Consider the following 22,738-nt stretch of genomic DNA (forward strand, 5'->3'; position numbering starts at 1 on the left):
ATTCTTCTTCTGGTAACTTTCTGCTATTTTGCTTTTATTTTTCACCTCCAAAAAATACTCTACAACAGCTGTTCATCCCACACTGAAGCCTCTGACCATCTCACCCCTGTCAGTATTTGGCAATGAGGCAGCCAATAAAACAAATGCTATGCATAGCTGATACAGGACAATCCTAGCATGGGAAAGTCAGGGGCTGAAAAAAAAAAAGTATTAGACTGGTCATCTAGCAAGGGTATAGTTATGCTGCAGGAGGCTCTGGGATTCTGGACATGTACCGTGTGGGGCACATCTCATTTTTTTTCTCTTTTTGAAAAAGTGAGGAAATGTTCTCTTCTGATTTGATGTCTCACAGTGCCCTCCATCTGATGTCTGGTTTGTGAATGCAGGAAATTGTAATCTGATGATGAAGTACGGTGTGGGGAAGAAGAGTGCCTTCTGAGAATGCCCAGGTCTGGGAAGTAGAGAGACTAAGTAACAAGGGAAGGCATGAGGAATGTCACGCTGTTCAGAGGAGGTGATTTCAATTCTGTCAGGCAGCAAATATCTTTATCTTTCTCTGCATCCTGAGTGTTTCCTGGATGGTTCTTACTCTCTAATCCATGCAAAAACATGCTGTAGTGGAAGTGCCTGCATGCTGTCAGGGCTGGATGAATCAGAGCAGAATAGAGTAGTAAGCCATGCAGAGTTTAGCTTACCTGCTTTCTAGGAAGGAGAATGTTTTCCTTTCCTTTCCTTTCCTTTCCTGAAGGAGGCAAAAGATGTTGTTACTTTGCTGACAGCAAGGCTGACGTTCACCTCCTGCCATGTTGCCTGCTTCTAAACATCAAGGGCAAGGAGATTGAGATAAATCATTCTACTCATAAACTTTTGGCACAGATCAACATGATAGAGGTTAACCAATCTCACAGAATGGCTGAGGTTGGAAGGAACCTCTGAGGGTCATCTTGTCCAACTGTCCTGCTCCAGCAGGGCCATCTAGAGTCAGTGGTCCAGGACCAGGCCCAGACAGTTTTTAAATATCTCCCAGGATGCAGACAGCGCAGCTGTGGATGAGTGCTTCTGCCTGGAAACCTTCATCTATCTTTTTTTTCCCTACATATCTATCCCTGTAACTTTGCCTTCTCTTGCCAGGAGATGTTAAGTGATACAGTTATTTGGATTGCCGTGGAGCCTTGGTACCATTGGTCGTGTCCAAGCTTGAGCCAGTAGTGAGAATATCTGCTGAAACATCTGAAACCTGGTTCCTTGAGGTGCTGCTTTGGATCTTGAAAGACAATCTGGTTGGTGACTGGTTTGGTTATGGTGATCTGGAATATACCAGAGAGCTTGAATGAGTTAATGGAAAAATGTACTGAAGGGAAGAGAGAGATCTGTGAGTTAAGAAGGGGAAGAGGAGGATAGAAATCAGTGGAAACAACTAAGAGTCTTTATTTTTAAAATTTGTTTTTGGTATTAAGATTCCCAAAGGGACAATAATAGTACCTGGCACCAGTGGTAGTAAATTATGAGCCTGAGGTTAAATCCAGCGGCTTATCATTTAGATTGGCAGGCTTGCTGGCCACCTTCCCAACTCAGCTGTCTTTTTTTCCTCTAAGCTCCAAAGCCTGGTAAGAAGGTATTAGGCTAGAGCTGGTTCTTTGGCTGCAGACCAGGGAGAGGAGATCAAATGGGCATATGGGCACCACTGGCATATGTCCTTGGGATTTGACTTAGGGAGATGTTCTGGGTGATGCTGGTGGTACTATGTGTGGTTTTATCTACTGGTGTGAATCTGAGGGGTAAGTAGTCCTGAGTAGTCCTGGAGGGAGCAAATGAGAAATCCTAGGTTATCTGGAAGAGGTGAACTAGCTGAGCAAGTGAAAGGCAGGCAGGGAAAGTGCTCCCATCTCTGGTGCCAGCACTTGTCTGCACATGAATGGGCTTTTGACCTCTGTATCTTTTTTTTTTTTTTCCTCTCTTGTCAGAGCACCACTGAAAGTAGTACCTACTGTTACTAGCAGAAGGCAAAGTCCAGTGTCCCGTACCTATTGGCAGTGATTTATGGTGGGCTGCCAGCAGACTGCAGCAAAAATCATGCAGCAAAACCCAGAGATTGTTACTAGAGCAATGACACAGGTGGTCAAGATGTGAAGCGGGGTGAATGGTTGATTGTCACAGCATGGGCACTGGGTTGGGTTCCCAAGGGTGGCCACCTTTTTGACATATATCCATTCTGTCTTCTTTGTGTTGTCTGCCCTTTTTGAAGAAGGTTTTGCAAAGGATGCTTTGTTTCTTGCTTTGACACAATACAGTGCAGAAGGATAATGCTGGTGTGCTCCCTTTCTCTGAATTCAGCCCAAATAGCCTTAAGGGCCTGGCAGATTAAGAAGTTTTGCTGCAACTTGTTTTTACTTTCCAGCAAGACCACTTTATAGATGTTCCTTGTAAGTGAAGGCCAGGGCTTTCTCTCTAGTGGTCTCTAGAATAGAGCAGGACAATCCTCACCTCCCTCCTCCTTGACATGTCTGGACTAGAAGGAGTGCCTGGGTTGGGTCCCAGTGGGGCTGTTTGTTAGCCAGATACCTCTCCCTTCTCACTCCTCCCTCAGCATGTGGCTCATTGTGATACAAATATCTCATCGTTGCCTGGGGAGAAAAGGAGTTAGCAGGCGGCTTTGCCATATGCTGTAACTGCCCATGTTGTATTCAGTCTGCAGATGAATGGATCTCTCTTCAGGCGTGATAAGTTGCATCTTTTGCTTATGGTAACAACCTCTGAAGAGGAGAAAGATTTACAGTTAACTTCTTCAGAGGAACGTTGAGGTGAACTTGAGGGGATTGGAAAGGGTAAGTGGCTGTTTGGAACCCAGAGTTTGTTCCTGTTGTAGCCAAGACAGCATGTGATGCTGGTGTCAGTTTTCTGATCACTTGTTTTTTTTGACTTGATTAAATAGATGAGAACCTGGAATGAGTGGAAGAAATAGGTTAGGCTTTTTCTTTTGTTCCTCCCCAGCTGCCACTAGTAGCATTGAACTCCCATCTTAAGCATTTACACAAGTGACCAGCCAGCACCTGCAAGAGTGGGTTGTACCCATTGGAGCTGCTACTGCTTAAAAATCACACTGTAAGAGCAAGTTATGAAAGTTATGGTAGCAAGAGATGCAGAATAAGAGCTTGTTTTTTTTCCTCTGCTCTCCCCTGGTGCTGTGTAGCCCTGTATCTTAAAAGACACTTTCCTTGTCTAGCTGTTATTACCATTGGTGCTTGAGAGGTGACCCAGGCACATAAGCAATTTGCGCCCTCCTGGGAAGGAAGGGCAAGAAGGATGGAGGGAGGTGGTAGTGCAAGCTTGGAAACAGCAGAAACAGAGAGGTCTTGTGATTGATTTATTAATGCCAGTACTTAAGTTTTGTGCTTCAGTTTTGCTACCACAGACTGAGAGTAGGCAGCTTGTCTTGGAGCACGTCTGAGATTTGAAAACCACAGCAGCCATTACTGTTGAGCAGGCAGAAGCTGGCTGAGCTTTTAAGGCCAAGTCTGTGACTAGAGTAAACACTCTAGGAAATACTGTTGTTGTTGTTTTTTTTTTTTTGAGAAAAGCTTTGGTGCGATAGAATAGCCAGCCTGGCTGTCATCAGTGCAGCTGTCCTTGGCATGGGCTGGGGCTTAGCTCTGATTTTCTGCCTTAACTCTGAATAGCCTCTCCATTGTTGGCTCAAATGAGAACTGTGCTGCTGGGCTCTGCTCTTTCTGTCTTTAAGCTGGTTGATGTCAATGAGAGTTTTGGGCATTGGTCCATGGCTCATCTCACAGAAAGAGGCACTCAACAGTGGCATCTACTTCTCATGTAAATTGAAAAAGCATTAAACCAGTGCGGATCCACCTCTGAAACTCCCTGTTCTGCTCTAGAGCTTTGTTCCCAGATACACACTTCTAGTTGAGCTGCGACTGATTAAGATGAAATAATGATAAATAAGTCAGAGACAGACACCTCGAGCCCCAACCAATAACGCATCACTACATTTTTTCCTAACTACAAGATTTCAAAAGCATAGGTGTGTCCTGGGGGCCATGAGTAAATTAAAAATACAGAAAGGAAGATATTTCAAAGGAACCCTACAAAGTTTGCTGGTTTTTCTCTTTGAAATGTCGTTTTTCAATCTCTTAGACTTTGCTAGCTCATTTAAAGTATCTCTTTAGGTATGTTCAGAAGTGAATTTGCAAAGCTCAAGATTCTGTAAAGTATTCGGAATTTAATGTAAATGATAAGGCTGTGGTCATGTCAGTGGCGGGACAGAAAACTGGAAATTGGTTTTTATTTCTAAAAGTATGCTTGTGTTTTAAAATCCTCACATATCCTTGTGAGCAGTAATTCCACCTTCATATGTTCGAGCATGGAAAACTAGGTTGAACAGTTACAGAAACGATTAAACCATGAACAGTTTCACAAGTTACCTTGCTAGTGCTGTTGGTGTGCTCATTTTTGACAGTGTAGATGAGTCTCTTACCTACCTGTTGAGAGTTTAGAAATTTCTTATCTTGCATATTGCTTCACAGCCTCATCAGACACTCCTACAGGCTCTGGCATGGTGGTATGTGGGGATAATGGGATTAAGAAACAAGTAAGAGTTTAACAAAAAAACATTTTCCAAAATGCAAAGCTAAGGGGGTCTATGCAGTTCTGTAATAGGTAGAGATATCCTTAAAATAGAGTCAGATGCCTGATTTTTGTTGCTGCTATAAATCCATACTTGTTGTATTATAGATGTTGTGGTTTGCAACAGAGGAAACCACCACAGGTCAGGGAGTGGCTGAGCCAAGTCATTTGCTTTTCAGGTGCAAGCATTCCAATCACTCGAACACCTTCAAAACTATTCTTATAAATGTGGTATAAATTCTTGCTTTTATCATCAATCTTCTTCTCCACATGGAGGATCACAGCAAGCTAGCCTTGAGACATTCAGTCTGCCTCTGTACTCTGTTCTTTCCTCCTTTAATGAGATGATCTGAACTTTCCCTGTTACCCGGTGTGGTGGGTGAAAGAGCCCTCGTGGTCCTACGATGTGACCATTTTGTAAGCATGAGGACTGAAAAAAAAAACCAACCAAAAGTCCTAAACGATCTGTGTGTTGAAATTGATGCCGTGAACACTGGCGTGTGTTATACAGGCTCTGGTACAGAACTTACAGAATGTTAAGCTGAATATTTATTTCCAAGTATTTGCTAAGTGGATCTTGATGCAGATAGTGCAGTTACATATGTCAAGTCAGCAGTTCTCTGACAGTTTCTTAATGGATGCAGCCTTAAGGGTTGCCATGCTCTGCTAACATCTGATTGTAAGTGTAACAGCCTCCTTCTGGTTCTGACCTAATACTCGACTGCTTTTTCATAGGAGACATTCAGAAAATTGGCAAGAGTGACATGTCTCCTGTGCTGGTGCTCACAGACCTGTGGAAATACTGAAGCTCTTGAGCACTGAAGTATGTGTGTAAAAGAACTGGTTGCATCACTTCTCATGTTGGACAGGATTTTGTGTTGTCTAGAACCACATGCACCCATGAGAGTGTGAACAGAGGGGATGCAGTGGGGTATCGAAGTCCGTGAGTGCTCATCACCAGCAGTGAAGGGAGCTACCTACCTACTTAGAAGGATGGACAAATATTGTAGTAGGCGTAGTTAGCAAGAGGGCTAACACAGGAGGCCAACATCGCAGTTGCAGAAGGCAGCAAACAAAGTACCAGGCAGGGAATGTGGGCCCCACTGAAATTCTTGCAAGCTGCTCACATTGGTACAGGCCCAGGCCTGCCCTATCAGAATTGGTAGATCAAGTTCCATCACAAGCTCCAAGTTTTGTCCCGCGAATGGTACCCAAAGCCCCATGTGCTGTTCAGTGCTGTGCTGCAAGGCAAGTGTGGGCTGGGACTGCTGCACTGGGACCTGGCTCACGTCATAGGCAGGCAGAACGTTCTGTGAGCACAGTGGTTAATTACATGCTTTATAAATGGATTAACTCCTTGGAGTAAGAGACCTTTATCCCGTTAGCTAGCCAGCCACTTCAGGGTGTTTGCTTGTCACTACTGCGTATGTGAGGCTCAACAGGGAGCAGAACAGGGGAACACGTAGATGGTAGGGTGGAAAATTTGAGAATGGTTGGGTTACTTCATCACTTATTTCTGTAGTGATTAAGGTTCTACTACTACAATTTCCAGGATGCTTACATGAAGACCAAAAAAAGAAAAGAAAAGGTCTCTCTGATAATCATCTCTCTGTTAATCATCTTCTGACCTGTAATTTCTAATACAGTACTTACTTATGTAAAATTATTTTCACATGTCCTTGCAAACAAATGGGATCTCACAAATAAGCATAGTCATGAAGAAAGAAGATGCTGAAATAAGCTGTGCTGACATGACATGCATGTGTGTGTCGGAATAGGAAGAAATGGGATTCTGTACCCAGTGTTCAGACTCTGTGGAGCCTGAGCCAGCCCCATGGCTTGGGATGTTTGCTCGTTTGTTTCTTTGAGGCAGGGTTGTTTTGGCTTCTCAGAGCTATTTATGCAGTCAGTCTGCATTTGGCTTGTTCAGAGCTTCTCCACTGTCCATAAATCCAAGTTCTCATCTGAAGATATGACCTTGTGTATTTTCTGTTTAAAGTTGTCTTTGTGTGTGCTGTTGGCAGCACTGGCTTGAACCCAGGGCAAAGACTCCCACGGAATGGCATCCTTTGCTGTGCTCAGCTCCAGAGATGATGGGAGGTGATTCTAAGTCACCTCTGGAGTTTCCATTATAAAGAATAGGTTATGTGTGCCATCAGTGCCAGCTGAGATAGTTCAGAGCAGTGAGTGTATCCTGTGTCGCTCTGCTTTGAGGAGCTCCACTAAGTGCAATCTTCTGTCTAAGAATTTATGGTGCAGGTGTGTGTTCCTGGTTCTGCCCAGACAAACCCACTGTTCTCCATTGGCCGTCTTCTGTGGTGGGTTAGAGGTGGATACAGTATTTTTCTTACACCTCCAGAAAAATGCCTTTGTCTTAAAGGGTATAATTAGCCAGGTTTTGGGGTTGGTGAGTGGGCATTCCAAGTCATGTATCCTTTTAACCGCAGGCACTTGATATCACCATCTAAAACATTCAGGTTGGTTTTCGAATTGTGAAGGAATTGGCTTAAAAATCGAGAGCCCCAAAACAGTTGTGAGCTGGTTTTTTTTTGTTTGCTCTCCACGTGTACAACTCTGCTTTCCTCTGCTGGGCAGAACCTGTGAGAGTGAGCACTCTTCTCAAAACCTGCTGCCCCAGATGTTCAGGCTGTTGGCTGGCTGGCTGGTGGGGGGGGCCTGTGGTTGGCCTGTGAAACCACAGAGCCTTTGGAGGGAGGACACGGTCATGTTCTCAGTCAGCTGAAGGTGCTGGTAGAGCGTCAGGGACACCCTGTGGTATGCCTGTGCCCCTTGGGGTTGGAACGGCCCTGAGTTTTCTTCTTCTTTGTGTCTTTGCAATGTCACATCTGACAAGTCTGTACCTTTCACTGATTTTTTTTCTTGCTTTTTTTTTTTTCTTTTCCAGGCTATGCAGCTGTGTGATTTTTCTGAACCCTCTCTGTGTCTTGCTGCTCACAGGAAACTGTGTTTACTCTATGGCCTGACTTGTGCTAATGTTTTAACCCCTTCTTGGTGCACTGAGGAGGCAGGATTTGAACAGTGAGCATCAGGAGGGGCTGAGGCTGTTCATTTTGAGCCCCCAGTGCTGCTGCAGGAGGCAAGAGTGCCTTCTGCCCTCGCTCTGCCTATGGCAGAAGGCTGTGGGGAAGGAGGGCTTTGGAGTCGCATTCAAGACAAGGCTCTGGTTAATGGTCACAAGATGGAACTGCAAAAGTGAGACAAAGTATAGAGACATCAGATGATATGTTAGACTAGACTGGATGTTCCCTGTGGACAGCTTTGGAGCCAAAGCTGGGAATGAAGGGAGGAAATGGTTGCATTGGCAACCCTGAATTTAAATCCTTGTGAGCTTTTTCTCAGGAGCTCCTACCATGCCTGCCAGCTGTGAAACCAAACCCCTCCTCCCCTCCTAAGCTCTAATGAGCAGGAAGGGTGAGCCCAGCGTTTGAGCTCTGGTAGCTGTGGCTTGTGTGGGTGAGTGATAGGGAATTAATGAATCCTGCCCTTTCTTAATCTTTTTGTTACTCCACAGGTGCTGGAGTTTTCGGTCAGGTCCATTTCCTGAACAAATGGAGTTCTGCATTTTTTTTTTCAGGCCTCAAAGAAAACTCAGCAAGGAATTTGGGATTGGCGAGGAGTGAATAGATGAGCCATCTGATGTACCCTGCAGATCAGCAGACTCAGACTCTGCCAGACCAGCAGGGGAAGTGGCGGCTGAGCCAGAGATGCTCTATATAGTGTTCCACTCCCCTATCCCCACATTCAAATCAAAGGGCCAGTGGTGGAAGTGCCAGGGCAAATCTGGCCTGTTGATCTCTGTTTAGGGAGATAGGGCTTCCATATGGATCCAGAGCATATTTAGAAACCATATGCCACAAAGATGACCAAGGAGCAGTAGAAAACCAGAGTCATCTACAGACAGGCGAGAAGTCTGTTTGTGTTAGCTATAATTGTGTAAGTAGGTAACAGTGTTTGCATTAGCTGTGGCTCTAGCGTGATATTCAGGGAGAGCTTCAAAGAGCAGATTGTAAGCAGAATAATGTTATCTGCTCCCTGGGCCTTGGGAGTGGTGGGAATTCAGTTGTTCTGCCAGGTGGCAGACCTTGCTGGCCAGGCTTTGGCTCAGATCCTTCTGCAGCGGTCATTGCCCTGAGCATTAGGTGCCTCTCCACTGCAGTCATTTATGCATCTTTCCCAATTTAGATTTGACTGGTTTGCTCTTGTTTAGAGAGTGATTTGTTGTGGGAAGTAACACTTCCCACAACACTTGGTAATCAGTATTTTCTCTGTGTAGAGGCACTAAGCAGTCAGTGTTTATACTAAAATAGAGGTGTTGGGTTCATAGTGTTTGCTGGCCAGGGGTGTTGCCTGAAAAACTGGGGCTCCTCCATCTGTTAGAGGTGGGGGCCCTGTGTAATGGTGTTCACAGACTAAATGTGTTAATGTTTTGAAGGAGTTTCAGCTTGACAATAAACGTGACCCCAAAAAAATGTTTTAGTGATGAATTTCATGGAATATGAAATAGAAATAACTTTCTAGAAAAGTTCAGAGGCTTTTCAGGATATTCCAGAGTATCACCACAAAATTTACAGCCTTTGGATGCTGGACTTTGTTTTTGTAGGAAGAGTCTGCTGGCCAAACCGCTTGGGTTGACTTGTATTTTAGAGTGCTGTGAGGCTGCTTAACTTCTGGTGAAGCAGTGTCCAGCTTCTGACAGATGATAGTTGTGATTTAAGGCTGTAGCTGAAATGGAGCTTTGCTAATGCTGCCCAGCTGCAGGGGTGGGGTGGGACCTTTGTGGTAGTCTTGCAGGTGTGGGCTCTACCTTGGCACAGGGCATCCCTGGTCAAAGGCTGCACAGGGGGTAATGTGCACGCAGAGCAACCTCAGGTGACAGCTGGGAAGGCCTTGCCCCCTTGTTTCTCTGCTCATTAAAGTCATGTGTGCCTGGGAGCCTGAACACTCCAATTGTAAGATAGCTAGTTCGTGCACCTGCTGGTGCCTGCATATCTCTGTGCTATAACCCTGACTCTGGGCTACAGCCAGCTAGAGTTGCTTTTCTGTACAGCCAATGACCTACCCTTTTTTCTTGCAGCTTTTATACCACCGAGTTAAGAGGTGATGCTCGTCCCATAGCAGCACTGCTCAGTGCCAAGGAATTTAAATAGAAAGACTGACATCAGCCTATTAAACAGCTTAAAAAGTCTTTTGCTTACTATCTTCCTAAACTGATCAGAAGGGAAGACCTGGCTTTGTATTTGCAGGGCGCTTGTCGCCCTATAAGAGAAATGAGAGGAGCTGTAGTCTGGTTCCCTTGCTATCTGGGCCAGTGGCTCAGCACCGCTTGCTTGGATGGGACGTGTCTGTACTGGATGGTGGTGGTTTTGTGAAGGGATGGCTGGAGCTGTTGTAGAAAGGATGTGTTGAAAGCTTCAGCCTTGCTGCTGGGCTCAGCTTGGGGCTTGTGGGGTTTCATGCTTCACTTATGGGAGTATTACCATTGGGAGCAGCCCCCCTTTCTTTTCATTCAGGAGCCTCTTGCCCCTGTGGCCTCTTGGGCTGGCCACTCTGTGCCACATGGTGGGACTCAGGCAGGTGGCATCCACTTTGCTCAGGGTCTGAACACCCTCTGCCCACCACAGCTGCACTCCAGCCTTACACCTTAACTTTCCTCAGGCACGGCAGGCAGAGTATGGCCAAGATCTGGCTTTGGGGTTGCTGAAGAGGAGGTCTGAGCAGGCTCCCAACTCTTGCACACCTTCCCAAGAGGAAGGGCCACATGATGCGCTACTCTGGCCACCTTTGTGCCTTCACCTGCTGTGGCACTGGGCTGGAGCTCATTAAGTGTTGCTTCTGCACTGGTGTCTACTTCACCTCCTGTCACAAGAAGCATGCTGTGACCATTTCTGCCCTTCCCTTCTCAGGTCACAAAGCTGGTTTGTTGAGTTTCTGTTGGGTTTGGTCTTTCATGGACAAACCATTGCTGGGCATGGTTTCTTCCTTCCTGTACTCCTTCTAACTCAGCCTTCTGCTCTGTCCTCAAGTGTGCAGTTTATGTGTGTTGTAATGTTTCCTGGGGCTTTGTAGTTTTTCCTCTTTCAGTTCTTTTTTTTCCAAACAAAGTCACATCATCTGTCTGTTTCTATATTTATGATCTTTGCGATAGACGCTCAGGCTTTGACTGCCTTGTTGTTCCTTCTGCTTCATGTTCTTCCAGAAGCCTAGTTTGAAGTGAAATTGTAGCAAACTTGCTAAGCACAGTCTTATTTTGTTACTGCTTTGAAATCTTCTTCATTAAAGAAGTGAAAAGCCCTTCAAAATCTTTAAGTTGGAACAAGGTGATTTTGTATCAATATATGGAGTTTGAAGTGTGCTGGTTTAGTGTAAATTAAATGCACTGAAAGTTTCTAAGCACTCTTGCACCAAATCAACTAAACTGGTGTGGAAAAATAATATTTAAGCTGCATCCAACAGCTTATAGGCCTTTAGGTTTAAAGCTACAACCAGATAATGGAGTATAATAATAAGTAATAATAATTAAAGAAAAAAATAGAATTAGGTAGGCAACAGAGCTGTTGCTTTGTCCTGTGGAGATAATAAAAATGACACCATTATAAAAACAGAAATGTGCATATGAAAAGGAGGTGTGAGGTGAAAGTTGTTTACTAATATAGGAGCTGATGCTTTGCACTGTACACTGATTGCAGCGATTGACCAGGCTCTGAAATATTTGAAAATTAAGCTGTGGTACCTAATTTTGAACTGTTCATAGCCAGAGTCTTAAATATTTATTTTGAACCTCAGTAGCATGACATAAATTCCCCCCTCTTGAGGACTTCACTGTTCCCAGAAGGATCTTGCAGTAACCATGTCAATACGCTTTGTTTGCTGATGTATCTTACAGTCATCTGTGTGATGCTGCAGTTTGTACAAGCAGTGATGTGCATGCAGCACCCGCTGTCTGCCTTAGGTTTGTAACTGTTCAAACTGTGTTAGAGGGCTTCAGGAGCTGCTGCCTAACTGGAGATTTTTCCTGAAATGAGACTGAATGAGAGGGCTGTGCTCTGAGTGAGGCAGGGTTGGTGGTTCGTCTCTGCTGCCAGTGTGGTATTTTGATGTGGCAGTGACATGCCACAAAGCTGTGCATACCAGTTCAGGGGCTCATTACAGTGTGTTATTCAGTAAACACGTAACCCTCCAAGTGATCGTTTCCAATTCCTGCAGCTTCATGTTAGATCCAGATCCAAGAGGGAGGGAGTCGCTGGGTTATGAGCAGAGAGCATTTGTGTAACAGGAGGTGGGATGGGTGGGAGGGTTCTTAGCCTGAACCAATTCTGCTGTTTTCTGGGACTTTAACCCTAATACGTTCCAATTCAAATGTGTTTTTAGAGTGAAGTGTTAACTCTTGTGCTTTCAAGAAAAAACTTTCCACGTTTCCTTAGTCATGTCATTTCCTTCTTTTAAGTAGAAACAACGGCAGATCATAAAACAAACTTTCCGCCATATGAATAATAGTGCTCCCAGGTTGTAGGTTGCAGCTCTGATGCCAGCGCTTCTGTCTGAGATTTTATTGCAGGTGGAAGAAAGAATCTCAGAAACCAAACCCTACAGTTTATTCTCAGCTCTGCTACTAATATTCTCCATGACCTTCGGCAAATCTCTGCTCTCCTCCTTGTCACAGCTCTTGAAAAGTGAGGAAACAAAACTGCTCTTCCACGTTGGCCTGGGAGTTAGGAATAATCCCAGGGTTACTAAGCTGATTAATAAACTGAATGTGTCACATTTTTTATGGGCTGTTCCCTCTGGCTGTAGGCTACTGCAAATTATGTAGCCAAATAAATGTTATTTCAGCTCTGCCTGTATCTATGTAAATAGGAGTTAATGAGTTGCTTCGTCTCATGGCCAGCTCCAAAGGGAGGATGAGGAGAGGCTGCCATGGAAAGTCCCCAGCTGTTGCTAGGCGCTACAGGGTTGTAGCTTCCTTCTCCAAAACTCTGCTCAGGTTTGGCAAGGGGAGGAAAAACCAAGCGATGGAAAGCCCTACAAAGATGCGTTGCTTACGTTCTGTAAAGCATGGCTTTACTGTGCTGGGCACAGAGAACGTGTGGCTGCGAGTGAGGTGGAAGCAATTTGGTTAGATAGAATAACATTCGGTAACTGGCCTTCTGTTTATTCATTCTCAGCTGCAGGATCATGTGGCTCACTTGTTCTCTGTTTCTCCTGCTGTTTTTTTTATTTTTTATTTTTATTATTATTATTTTTTACTTCTGACTAACTCTCTTGGACTCTTGCAGTGAAGCTGGAAGAGTGCAGCATCAGTGGTCTTGCTGTGCTTCCAGTTTGAGTAGTAACAGGAAAACCCAACTATTCCAGAGGGTTTCCTCTGTTGAGGTTTGTGCTCCATGTTTACAGCCTGCAAATGAGAGGGTGTCATATTTGGATTTTAGTATCAAGTCTATCAGATAGCACACTGGAGATTACAACTAACACAAATTGTTTTGTATCTTGTTCTTACTACACAACGCAACATCCTCGAACTGCAGCAAATAGCGTTAAGATCCTTATACCATTAGGGCTTGGCATGACAGCATCAGTGAAAATAGCACCTCTGTTTTCTGCCAGAAGCGTAGGACTTCAGATACAGCTGAGCACTTGAATTCCTCCTAGTGAAGTCTGGCTGGTTGTCATCCACCCACAGCTCGTTCAGACTTTTCAGTCAGCCTTTGTCATCTCTTCTAAAAGGTGAAATTACTATCTCTGTTGTTACTCTCTAGTTGTCCTAATATGAGGCCAGGGTGAATATATTTAAGGTCTTGCTGCCTCTGCTAATGTGTAGTTGGGAAATAGTGTGTTTTGTGGCACCCTCATGGAGTCATAAGGGGACCTGGCTATGGGATCTTGCTAGGTACTGGGTTGGACTGGAAAGCACTGTGCTTTTCCCCTTTCAGCAGTGGATCCTGTGGCGTTTCTGAGCAGTGTCGCTGCCTTCTCCATCCCTGAGGATTCACCCAAGTACTGTGAAGCTGAGCTTTACAGCTGTCCAAAGAAGTGGAGAGTCTACACAACCATGCAAATTTCCAATTTGTAGTTAAATGGGTATGGCAGGATAGGTCCTGCTCTGACAGTGTTCTTCCCCCAAATAACAGGGATTGGCAATTGGCACCATGAGTTCCAATTCTCACTTTCATTATTTGACTCCACTTTCTCTTGCATGTTTTATCCCACCAGTGGGCTTGTGGCTTTTGTTATGTAGCTTACCTGGTTTGTGCAGAGACATGTTGAGTCCTTTCTGGTTAGAAACCCTGGGTTTGTGTTGATGTAGCAACCTATGCTTCCAAGTCAGACTGAGGGGCAGAGGCATCAGGTGTGGCCACAGGTGAGCCCTTTGATGACTAACAGAAGTAAGATTGGGATTTACCTGCAAAAGCATTACAAGAAAAATGGCAAAATTCCTTGCAGCACTTACCTCCTTTGCATGTTTGTATTTTCCTCAAACCCCAAAGTACACATGCACATGCTTCAAGACGTGCTGCAGTCATTCTCTTTGCCAGACATACAGGTGTGCACTGAGTGTGCTCAGGGCTGGATTTTGGATCTGAGTAGCTGCTGAGTGTAGAAATGGTGGGTGGGTTTCCATCCCCCTTTCCAGCTTAGGGGAGGCTGTGTAGATAAGCTCTGCAACGATGCATTTGTGGAACATAGAATGGCAGAAGCTGTTGGAGGAGTGGGATTCCCACTGCACAAGTGCTTTCTACTGGAAAAAAGTATTTGTTCTTCTGGGCACTGTTGCCAGATTGCTGTTTGGTTGGTTTTTTTTCTGAATTTGGAGGTGGGGGTGCTTATATGTGTGTTTTGTTGTGTGTTTTTTGTAAGCTTTTTTGAGTTTCTAGTCCTTTACTGTGTTGCCTTTTTGTCTTTTAACTGGAAAAAGCAGGAAGGCTTGAAACAAAAGGGGCAAGGAAGCAGTAAGGGCTTACTATTTTCTGTCAGTGTTAGTGGGATGGAGGGATGTTTTTCCAGAAGTTTTCTGTCTTATTCATATAATTAGAGAAACACTTCAGTTGCTTTGTTAAAGTCTGTTTGTGGGAGGGAAATGTTTTCCCACACACCACATAGCTTTCCAACGGGAAAGGTAGGAAATAGGAGCTAGGAAAATGTTATTTCTTTCAAAAGCTGACAGAGAATCTCTTGCCTGACGTATCCCCATCAATAAGATTTTAACTATGAACAGTGTAGTTGAAGTACTTCTAATGGAGAAAGTGGTTTCAAACCTTCTTTTTCCACTTTGAGGGTTTTGTTTTGCTTGCTTGTTTGTTTTTGAGGGGAAAGAATAATTTTGTTCACTTGCCAACTTTGAGAGTGCTGCCTCAGAACGGGGGTAGAACTGCATCTCACCTGTTTATTTCTGAAATGACACAGAGTAATTACTGTTTTAGGTATATCCTGTTTGCTAAGTTGTGCGGTTCATTATGACAGCTTTAATGGCTCTTCAGTGTATATAGCAAAGGGATTTAGGACTGTGGGCGCGTACTTTTGCTTCATTTTGTAATTCTAAATAAGTAAACATAATGAAATTTGCTGTTAAATAATGGGAACATCCACATATACATTAAAAAGACTACTTTTTTCCTTCATAAAAGGGAGACAAATTCACCTGCTTCAGGGCAGTGTCTAACCACTAATCGACAGAAATTAGGAAGAAACTTCCTTTTAAGCAGTTGTTTCGTTTCATTCTCTGTGGCATTCCTTGTACTTTCTTTTGAAACCTGGCGTATTGGCCACTGCTGGAGGACTGTCTAGGCTGGGCAAGAGGATCTCAGGTTAGGATGATTGCTTGATGGCCACTTCTGGTGATCCATATAGTCTTGTCTTTCGTATCTCACTTAAACCATCCATCCATCTATCCATCTTGTTTGGTAATTAGGCATTAATAAAGAGAGACTTCCTCCAACCTCTCTCTCCGTTCTCTCGTGCTACTGCTACTAATCCCTGGATTCTACTTCTCTTTCAGAAGATGCTGCTGAAGAAGAATTCTGGAATGAAGACTAGAGTTATTAAAATTCGTGTAAGTTGCCCTTTTGTGGTGCACTTCATCTTTCCACATATTTCTGAATGTGGTGATAGTCCTTGAAAACCTGTGCCCAGAAGGTTCTCTGGAGGTTCCTTTGGCTTGATCAGCTGCATTACAAAAGTTACAAATCTGGAGGATAAATGGTAGATGCAGTTTTACGTTGGGTGCTTATGAAACTAATAATATTTTCCATTTTGGAGACCATGGGTTCCTGCTTCATTGGAGAGAAACTCTACGTCTCGTGCTGTGAGTTCACACAGTTATACACAGCTGTCCTGTAGAGTGTCATTTAGATCCTTCTTGAGCAGAAATGTTGATCCAGGTTATCCGATGATGCTTGAGAGGGATGAGAGGTATTGATAGGTAGTCCAGACAAGGACTGTAGCTGTGTGCTGCAGTGATGTCAGCAGAACTACAGGGTATGTGGGATGGGTGTTGAGATCCAGATGAGGGTGCTAGTCTAGATTGCTTGCATAGCTTTACAGCTGGGATGTCACTGCAGTGTCTGAGCATCTCCCATTCTTGAGTGCACACCAACATAGCAGGTGTAGGTTTCTTCCATGTCATGCTGTTTGCACCTCTTAGGCTTTGTCCCTTGTAAGCCACCCCCTGACTCTTCAGCCAGCCTGCCTCCTCTGTGGATACCCTGGCTCTGTCAGTCAGTGCTGTGTGGCACGGCAGGGAGGTGTGTGGCCTTGTACATTACAGCCAGAACAAATGGTTAAGTTTACAGAGCCCCGCATGATCCTTCTCATATTTGGGATACATGAACAAAACCAGCTTGGAGTGAACAATTTTGCAGTGAAACTACTATGTAGTAATTATAGCCAGCAAGGATACCTTGCAAGAGGGGTGAATAGCAGACCAGGACCCTTCAGGGACTGATGCTCTTGTGTACCCAGAATTGCTACTGTTTGTGTGCATGCAGCTGGGTGCCCTTGCCCATCACCACTTTGTGGGTGACTTTATTATTGAGAGGAGGAGCAAGTAGGACTGGCCTTGTACACAGCTGGGTGGTGTTTCTCTCACCCCTCATATGCATTCAGCTATAGCACTTCAGTCCTGTCTTCCAGCTCCACCATGACCTGATGCTTCTGATGCACGATTAATCCCGATCTGCTTTGTATTCTCTTGTGCAGCTGCCTGAATTGTTTTCACTTGAGCTGTTTCCTCCTGTGCCCTCTGAGCACTCCCCACACTGTACCTGTCCTTCAGTCCTCTGCTAATGCAGCTGCTGTGTTTTACTCCAATGTATTTACCACCTTCCTGTTACCCTTGTCCCTCATACTTTCCCTGTTCTTTCTTTTTTTCCTGGATGTCCCTAGACTACAGTTAACTTTTGTACTGCTACTGCTAGTAGTCCTGCAGCCCCTGGGATTTCAGGGGCACCTCAGAGCTGTTTCCCCCAGCACCATGAGCTCGTTATTGCAGCTTTCTGTGTGCCTCTGGAGAATGTGGGAGATAAAATCATCCCTCTGCTCCCTGCTGAGCTCATGTCAGCTCACGCTAAAATAAACAGCAGAAATGGAGAGCACACCTTTCTGACAGATGGCACAGCATTCACGTTCTCTGGCCAGCCTTGCTGAGCTGGTACAGTGTGTTGCTACCTGAGTTGTTCGTGCAGTTTCCATGACAATAGCAAATGATACTTCAGTCTCCAATTGATCTGTTGCAGTAGCAGAGGTGCTGGGTAGAGGAGCATTTTTGCTCCTGTTTTTCAAGCAATTGCAAGTGCCCGCTTTTGTGTACACAGCTTAGGGAGGAGGCAGCAGGCCCCCAGCCAAATACCTTGCTGAGGTGCCTCTGCTCTGGAAGCAGCTGAGAGAGGTCCATACCTTTGAAGAATGTTGCTGTGCTTGCCACACAAAGGGAAGCCTCAATCGCTTGGCACAAGGTTCCTTCTCAGTGGTGCCCAAGGAAAGGTCAAGAGATAATGAGCACTAACTGAAACACAGGAAATTCAGGTTGCCCGGAGAGCTTGTGGAGTCTCTTGAAGACACTCAAAACATGCCTGGACACAGCCTTGGGTAACATGTCATAACTAAGCACTCTCAGAATGGGGGCTTTGAACTAGATGCCTACTCCACAGGCACCTGCCAGCCTCATTCTGTGATTTTTGGCTTTTTCCCTAGCACTCAGTAACTTAGGGCACACCAGAGACCTTAGCACACTTGAGGGGGCTCTTCTGAGGCCCTACTAAATACAGCTTTTTGCAAAGGATGATAGCAGAAGGCCAGGTTGTAAGCCTGGTTCTCTATTGCTCAGTTTGCTAACAGAGGTTTGGTGTTGTGACTTTGCTACTGTAGTGGGGGTTGAAGAAATGGAGAGAGATCTCCTCACAAATGGGTTGTTGAGCTATTACAGGAGGAACCTGACAACTGTCTGCATGTCTGAACAGGAAATGTCACCACGTGAGTCAGTATGTTGTTTGTGTTGCTGTAGCTCTGGGAAGTCCTGGTGTACAATGCTCCTGTTTCAGCACAGGTAAAGAGTGTGCAGTGATTTTAGGTACGCAGCCACATTCAGACAGTAGAAATGGATGGAGATGCAGTGAATGAAGTGATCTGAGGAACAGGCAGGCAGAGAAGCAGTGCTGCCTCATAATTTTTATTTTACTTTTTGCAAAGGATTTGAATCAGAGTCCTCTGTTTTTCTTGCTGTATTCTGCTTTCTGCATGCCTTATTGTCACCATAACCCTCACACTGCAGGGAAAAATGACCAACCAGATAGTAGACATGCTTAGCGCTGTGATGTCAGTGAAACATTTTCATGCTATTTTTGCTGAAGACAGTGTCTCACGTGGTTGTAAGATAACATGTGCTGTTAAAAATACGCTCTTCCTGGCTGATATTTTTATTATCTTGATGTCTCAGGGCTTTGCTGGTATGTCAGGACACAAAGTGATGTACTCTCCTGCATCATCCCATCTCTGCTGTTCTTCCTTCTTCTTCTGGAAGAGCCTCACTGAGGAGGGTTAGATAGAGAGACACTGTCTTTGCCATCTGGTACCGGAACATTTTCAGTCCTTGGAAATGTTTGTACTCTATGGGAGCCTTTCTGGAGCAGGTGACCCAGGCTGGCTTCTGCTTTTCTGCATGCTGTTCGGATGCTAAGATGCCACCTTGTCCTTATTCCTTGTACCTCAGTTTCCAGTGGTGTTAGGCTACAGCCTTTCCACGATCTGAGTAGTTCTTCTTAAGTGAGGTGATGGGACAGAGATATGACAAGCCCAAGAACCTAGACTAAGCAGCAGCTTAGTCATGTTTGAAACATTTTGGAGAATAACTGCTGTGAGAGGTCAGGGCCTGTAGTGAGGAGAAAATAGTAATTAAATTTCCCTTCTCTCCCTCTGCCCGTCTGCCATAAGTAAGGGATAATGGAACAGGAGAATCAGGCCCTGTGGGCAGGCAAGCAGGGATAAATTGGAGGTGACAGTGTGTGTATGAAATATGGATTTGTGCATAATGGACGTATGTGTAACATAGCATGCTTCAGTGCAAAGTGAGGGGTAGACATGGGCTCACAGAGGTGTTGCACAGTGAAGCAGACATCTATATGCAGAATTGATTGCTCATATCTCAGCATGTCAGCCAGTGTCCTGTCTGTAAGTGGAAGCAAGGCGTTAGGTATTAGTAAGAAGAGCTCATGTATATGTGTATATTTTAACAAGTTGAGCACGTGTAACTTGCAAAACAGGTGTTATGTGGAGGCATGTCCTTAGCTCTGGAAGGAGGATGACTATATGAGCATGTATTTGTAGGACTTAACTTCCTCAGCCCTTGACCTCGCTTGATAAGATGCAGGCAGCTCTGCAGAATGCGGAGACTCATCTTCCAGAATCTATCTGTAGTGTCGCAAGTCTTCTGTTGTCCAGACCCTCTTGGGGTAAGGCTTCCACTTCAGTCATGTACCTTGTTCTTCCATCATGAACTCCTGCATGTAGTCTCTGAAAGAGACGGATGGAGTTTAGCTCAGGGGCAGCAGCTGGGCTTATCTCAGGTGCCGTAGGTGGGTAGAAGACACAACTGGTGAGCCCCTGGCTATCTTGAGAACTCTTGTTGGAACAGGCAGAGAGTAAGGATTTCAAGGCCAATCTGATAATCTGCCTGATCGGAGAGGTGTTTTCTGCTATGTAAAAAATAAAATAAGAATTTTAAATTGGAACATAAACCGCTTGTACTCTTACCTTGATCTTATCAGTTCTTCAGAACATCCTCTGCTTGAACAGTGGCCAGATCCCTGGAATGACTTCCCTGACTCTTATCTCTCACGTTTGCAGCCTAAAAGACCAGTGCAGAAACATGCTATATTTCCTCCTAAAACAGGGGACCTTCTGAGCAGGAGATATGCTGGGCTGAGCTGTCTTGGCAGAGGCCTGAGATATTCATAAATATGAGGCATACAAGTTGACAGAGCAACATTAGGTGCAAGCCTGTTTCTGGCTGCATGGTAAACAGTAGAGATTTCACAAGTCAGAAGAATCTTTATGTGTGTATGTATGTACACATTACCCCTTCCATTGTAGATTCCCATGGTGCTTTGCAAGCATTGTTAATTAAGCAGAAGAAAAATATCATGATTGCAGTTTCAGAGTTAAACTGAGAAACCAGAAAATGGGCTTTGATCTTCAGACCACATTCCTTGAGCTGTATCCTTATTCGTACCATACCATGCAGTCTAAACAGTTCTGATATCTCAGACAGCTTGCTGACAGTTTGTCTGTCACTCCTGGTTGTGTTTAGTATGTGTCTGAGTGCTTAAACCAAATCTTGCCCTTTAGAAGCAGGAAGAGTGTCTCACTTCCCTTGCCAGTCACATCCTTGGATTACTTGCTGGGCAGAGTCCCCTCATGGAGCTTTTAGCACTCTAGTTACCTAGACAGGCATTTTTCTCTAGATATTGGGCAACTCTCTGCTGAGCTGGAGAAGGTCCTCTGTGAAGTGAGGGCATGAATGAATATCTGTTGGCCTGCTGGGGAAACCAGCTCCCCCCATGTTTCTCTCAGTCAAGCCAGTGAGCTGCCTGCTGAAGATCTGTGTATTGATGGCTGGCCCTGGAGAATGTAAGGCCTTGTAATTTGTGACAGAAGACAGTGTGGGAAGGGATACAGTCTAGCCGAGGTGGGAATGCCTCTGTCTGTTTAAAAACTATCCCAAATATCTGGCTCCAAGACATTGTTTTATTTAGCACTGCCTTTATTGGATTTTATGGCAAAGGCTAACTAGCCTTCAGACTTTCCATAGCAGCTTGAGGGGAGACTTCCTTGTCTCTTTACTCTGCTCCATTAAATAAAAGAATTTTCATTGCTTTCTGCTTTTCATAAATTCATGCCATGTATATCCCTGCACCCATTTAGCCATGTAAGTGCTCGCAGAATAGATGCTCAGGAGTAATTGAGAGTTTCATAATCCATACAGCACTGGGAAAGCAGTGAGTGGTTGGTGAATCAGGGTCCTGTGATCCTATTTTCAGTTTTGCCCTTGTGTTTGCAGTATGGCCTCGGTTGTGGGTCCAGTTTAGGAGCAAGGATGAGGAGACATAGAATGGAGGTGGTAGCTGTGGTTCAGGAGCTGGGGTGCATGGCTAAGAAGGAGCTTGTGGGGTGGCAAGTGACATGCCACTGAGAGATGGATTTGGTAGCTTTTTGGTTATACCTGTATGGTGGTGCAGAGAGAGAAGGATAGAAGACAGCCAGAGGGTCACAGTGGCTCTGCCACTGTCTTACTCTGATGAACTTTCAGGTCCAAGATGGTAGATCAGGCACATCTTCTACCATGGCATCCAGGCCCACCGCTGTTGCTCCCTGCTCCCCTTTGTTCACGTGGCTGTGGGAACCTGGCATCCATTCCTTCTCCTAGTCCCCCATGCCATAATCCTCTTTTCTCACACATACCTCCCATAATACACCCACTTCCTGCGCTTGGCTTCCATAGCTGGAGCGGTTTGACCAGAGGCAAGAGCACTGCGTCAGTGTGTGTTTGCAGCCAGCTCATGCCAGGATAATTAATACTCACTTTGCAGTTTTAATTTGGGTTCCCTTTAAGTTGAAAGCGGTGTGCTGCTCTGTGCCAGCCTGCCTGGCTGGAGGGAAGAGTCTTGCCCTGGCCCCACGCAAACTGGAGGCCACACATGCCTGATTGTGCACCACGTGCAGGCCTCGAGGGAGGAACTGGGGCTCCTGGCCTGAAGGGACTGTGAGGGCAGCCGGCTGCAGTCACTCAAGGCAGGGAGGATGTTCTTACCATGCAGAGAAGGCTGAAGAGAGGAAGCTGGGGAGGAGAGAGAGGGTTCTACTTATGTGTAGTCAAGAGTGTTCCTGTGCCTTCTCCTTGTACTCTGGAACACGTGGACTATGGGCATTGTGCAGGAACTGCTGCAGGTGTGTACAGGAAAGCAGAGGCAGTTCTTTGTTGGGAAAGAAGGTGGGGAGAGGACACATCTTGCAGTTGGGGGAAATGTGGATTCATTCACTTGCTCCCAAGAGATTTGTGTGGCCTTCAGAACATGATCTTCACTGGCACCTTGGGATGGTGAGTACCCCAAACTGGCCAGTGAGCACTGAAAATCTGCCCCTCCGAATGACCTATCTGGGCCCTTTCATTGTGCACCCTCCATCCTTCAGAGTGTAAGGCAAGAAAAATTAAAGTTTGCAGTCAGCTTTCTCAGATACACATCTTAAAGATTTGTGGGGGTGAGAAGGAAGACTTGTTACACTGGTGCTAGTGAGGACCTGGAGCTGGCCTATTTCTGCTCTTGGGCAAATGACCAGCAAGTGTTTGCCTGGCCCTTTGAAGTGCCTTACAGGAAGTTCTGTGTTGCCTTTCTGGTGGCACCTCTCTGATAGTTGCCATCTGACAACTCTGCACACACTTCTGCAAATGCTTGATAATTGTTTTTTTTTTTTTTCTAAGAGAAATCGTGTTGTGGTTGTAAACTATTGAACTGGTCTTTGCAATGCACAGAAGGAAGTAGGTGTTAGGCAGCCTTGTGCTGGTGGAGAAGAACAGGCTTTTCTTTCAGTTTTTAAGGAA

At 45.1% G+C, this 22,738-nt stretch overlaps 1 protein-coding gene across 3 annotated transcripts in view; it reads left to right on the plus strand.

Moving 5' to 3' along the window:
* The window catches only part of LOC421419 (uncharacterized), a 53,480-nt gene that overhangs the window by 22,653 nt on the left and 8,089 nt on the right, over positions 1–22,738 (plus strand). The window contains exon 4 of one of the 3 annotated variants that reach the window (NM_001326498.2): positions 15,647–15,700. The exons of 1 other annotated variant lie outside the window; for it this stretch is intronic. In NM_001326498.2, coding sequence (NP_001313427.1) covers positions 15,647–15,700 — 54 coding nt within the window. The remainder of the gene's footprint in view (positions 1–15,646; positions 15,701–22,738) is intronic. One more of the 3 variants, XM_015283813.4, reaches the window with a different exon arrangement.

The sequence above is a fragment of the Gallus gallus genome, chromosome 3, assembly GCF_016699485.2.
Source record: "Gallus gallus isolate bGalGal1 chromosome 3, bGalGal1.mat.broiler.GRCg7b, whole genome shotgun sequence".
Taxonomy (NCBI): Eukaryota; Metazoa; Chordata; class Aves; order Galliformes; family Phasianidae; genus Gallus; species Gallus gallus.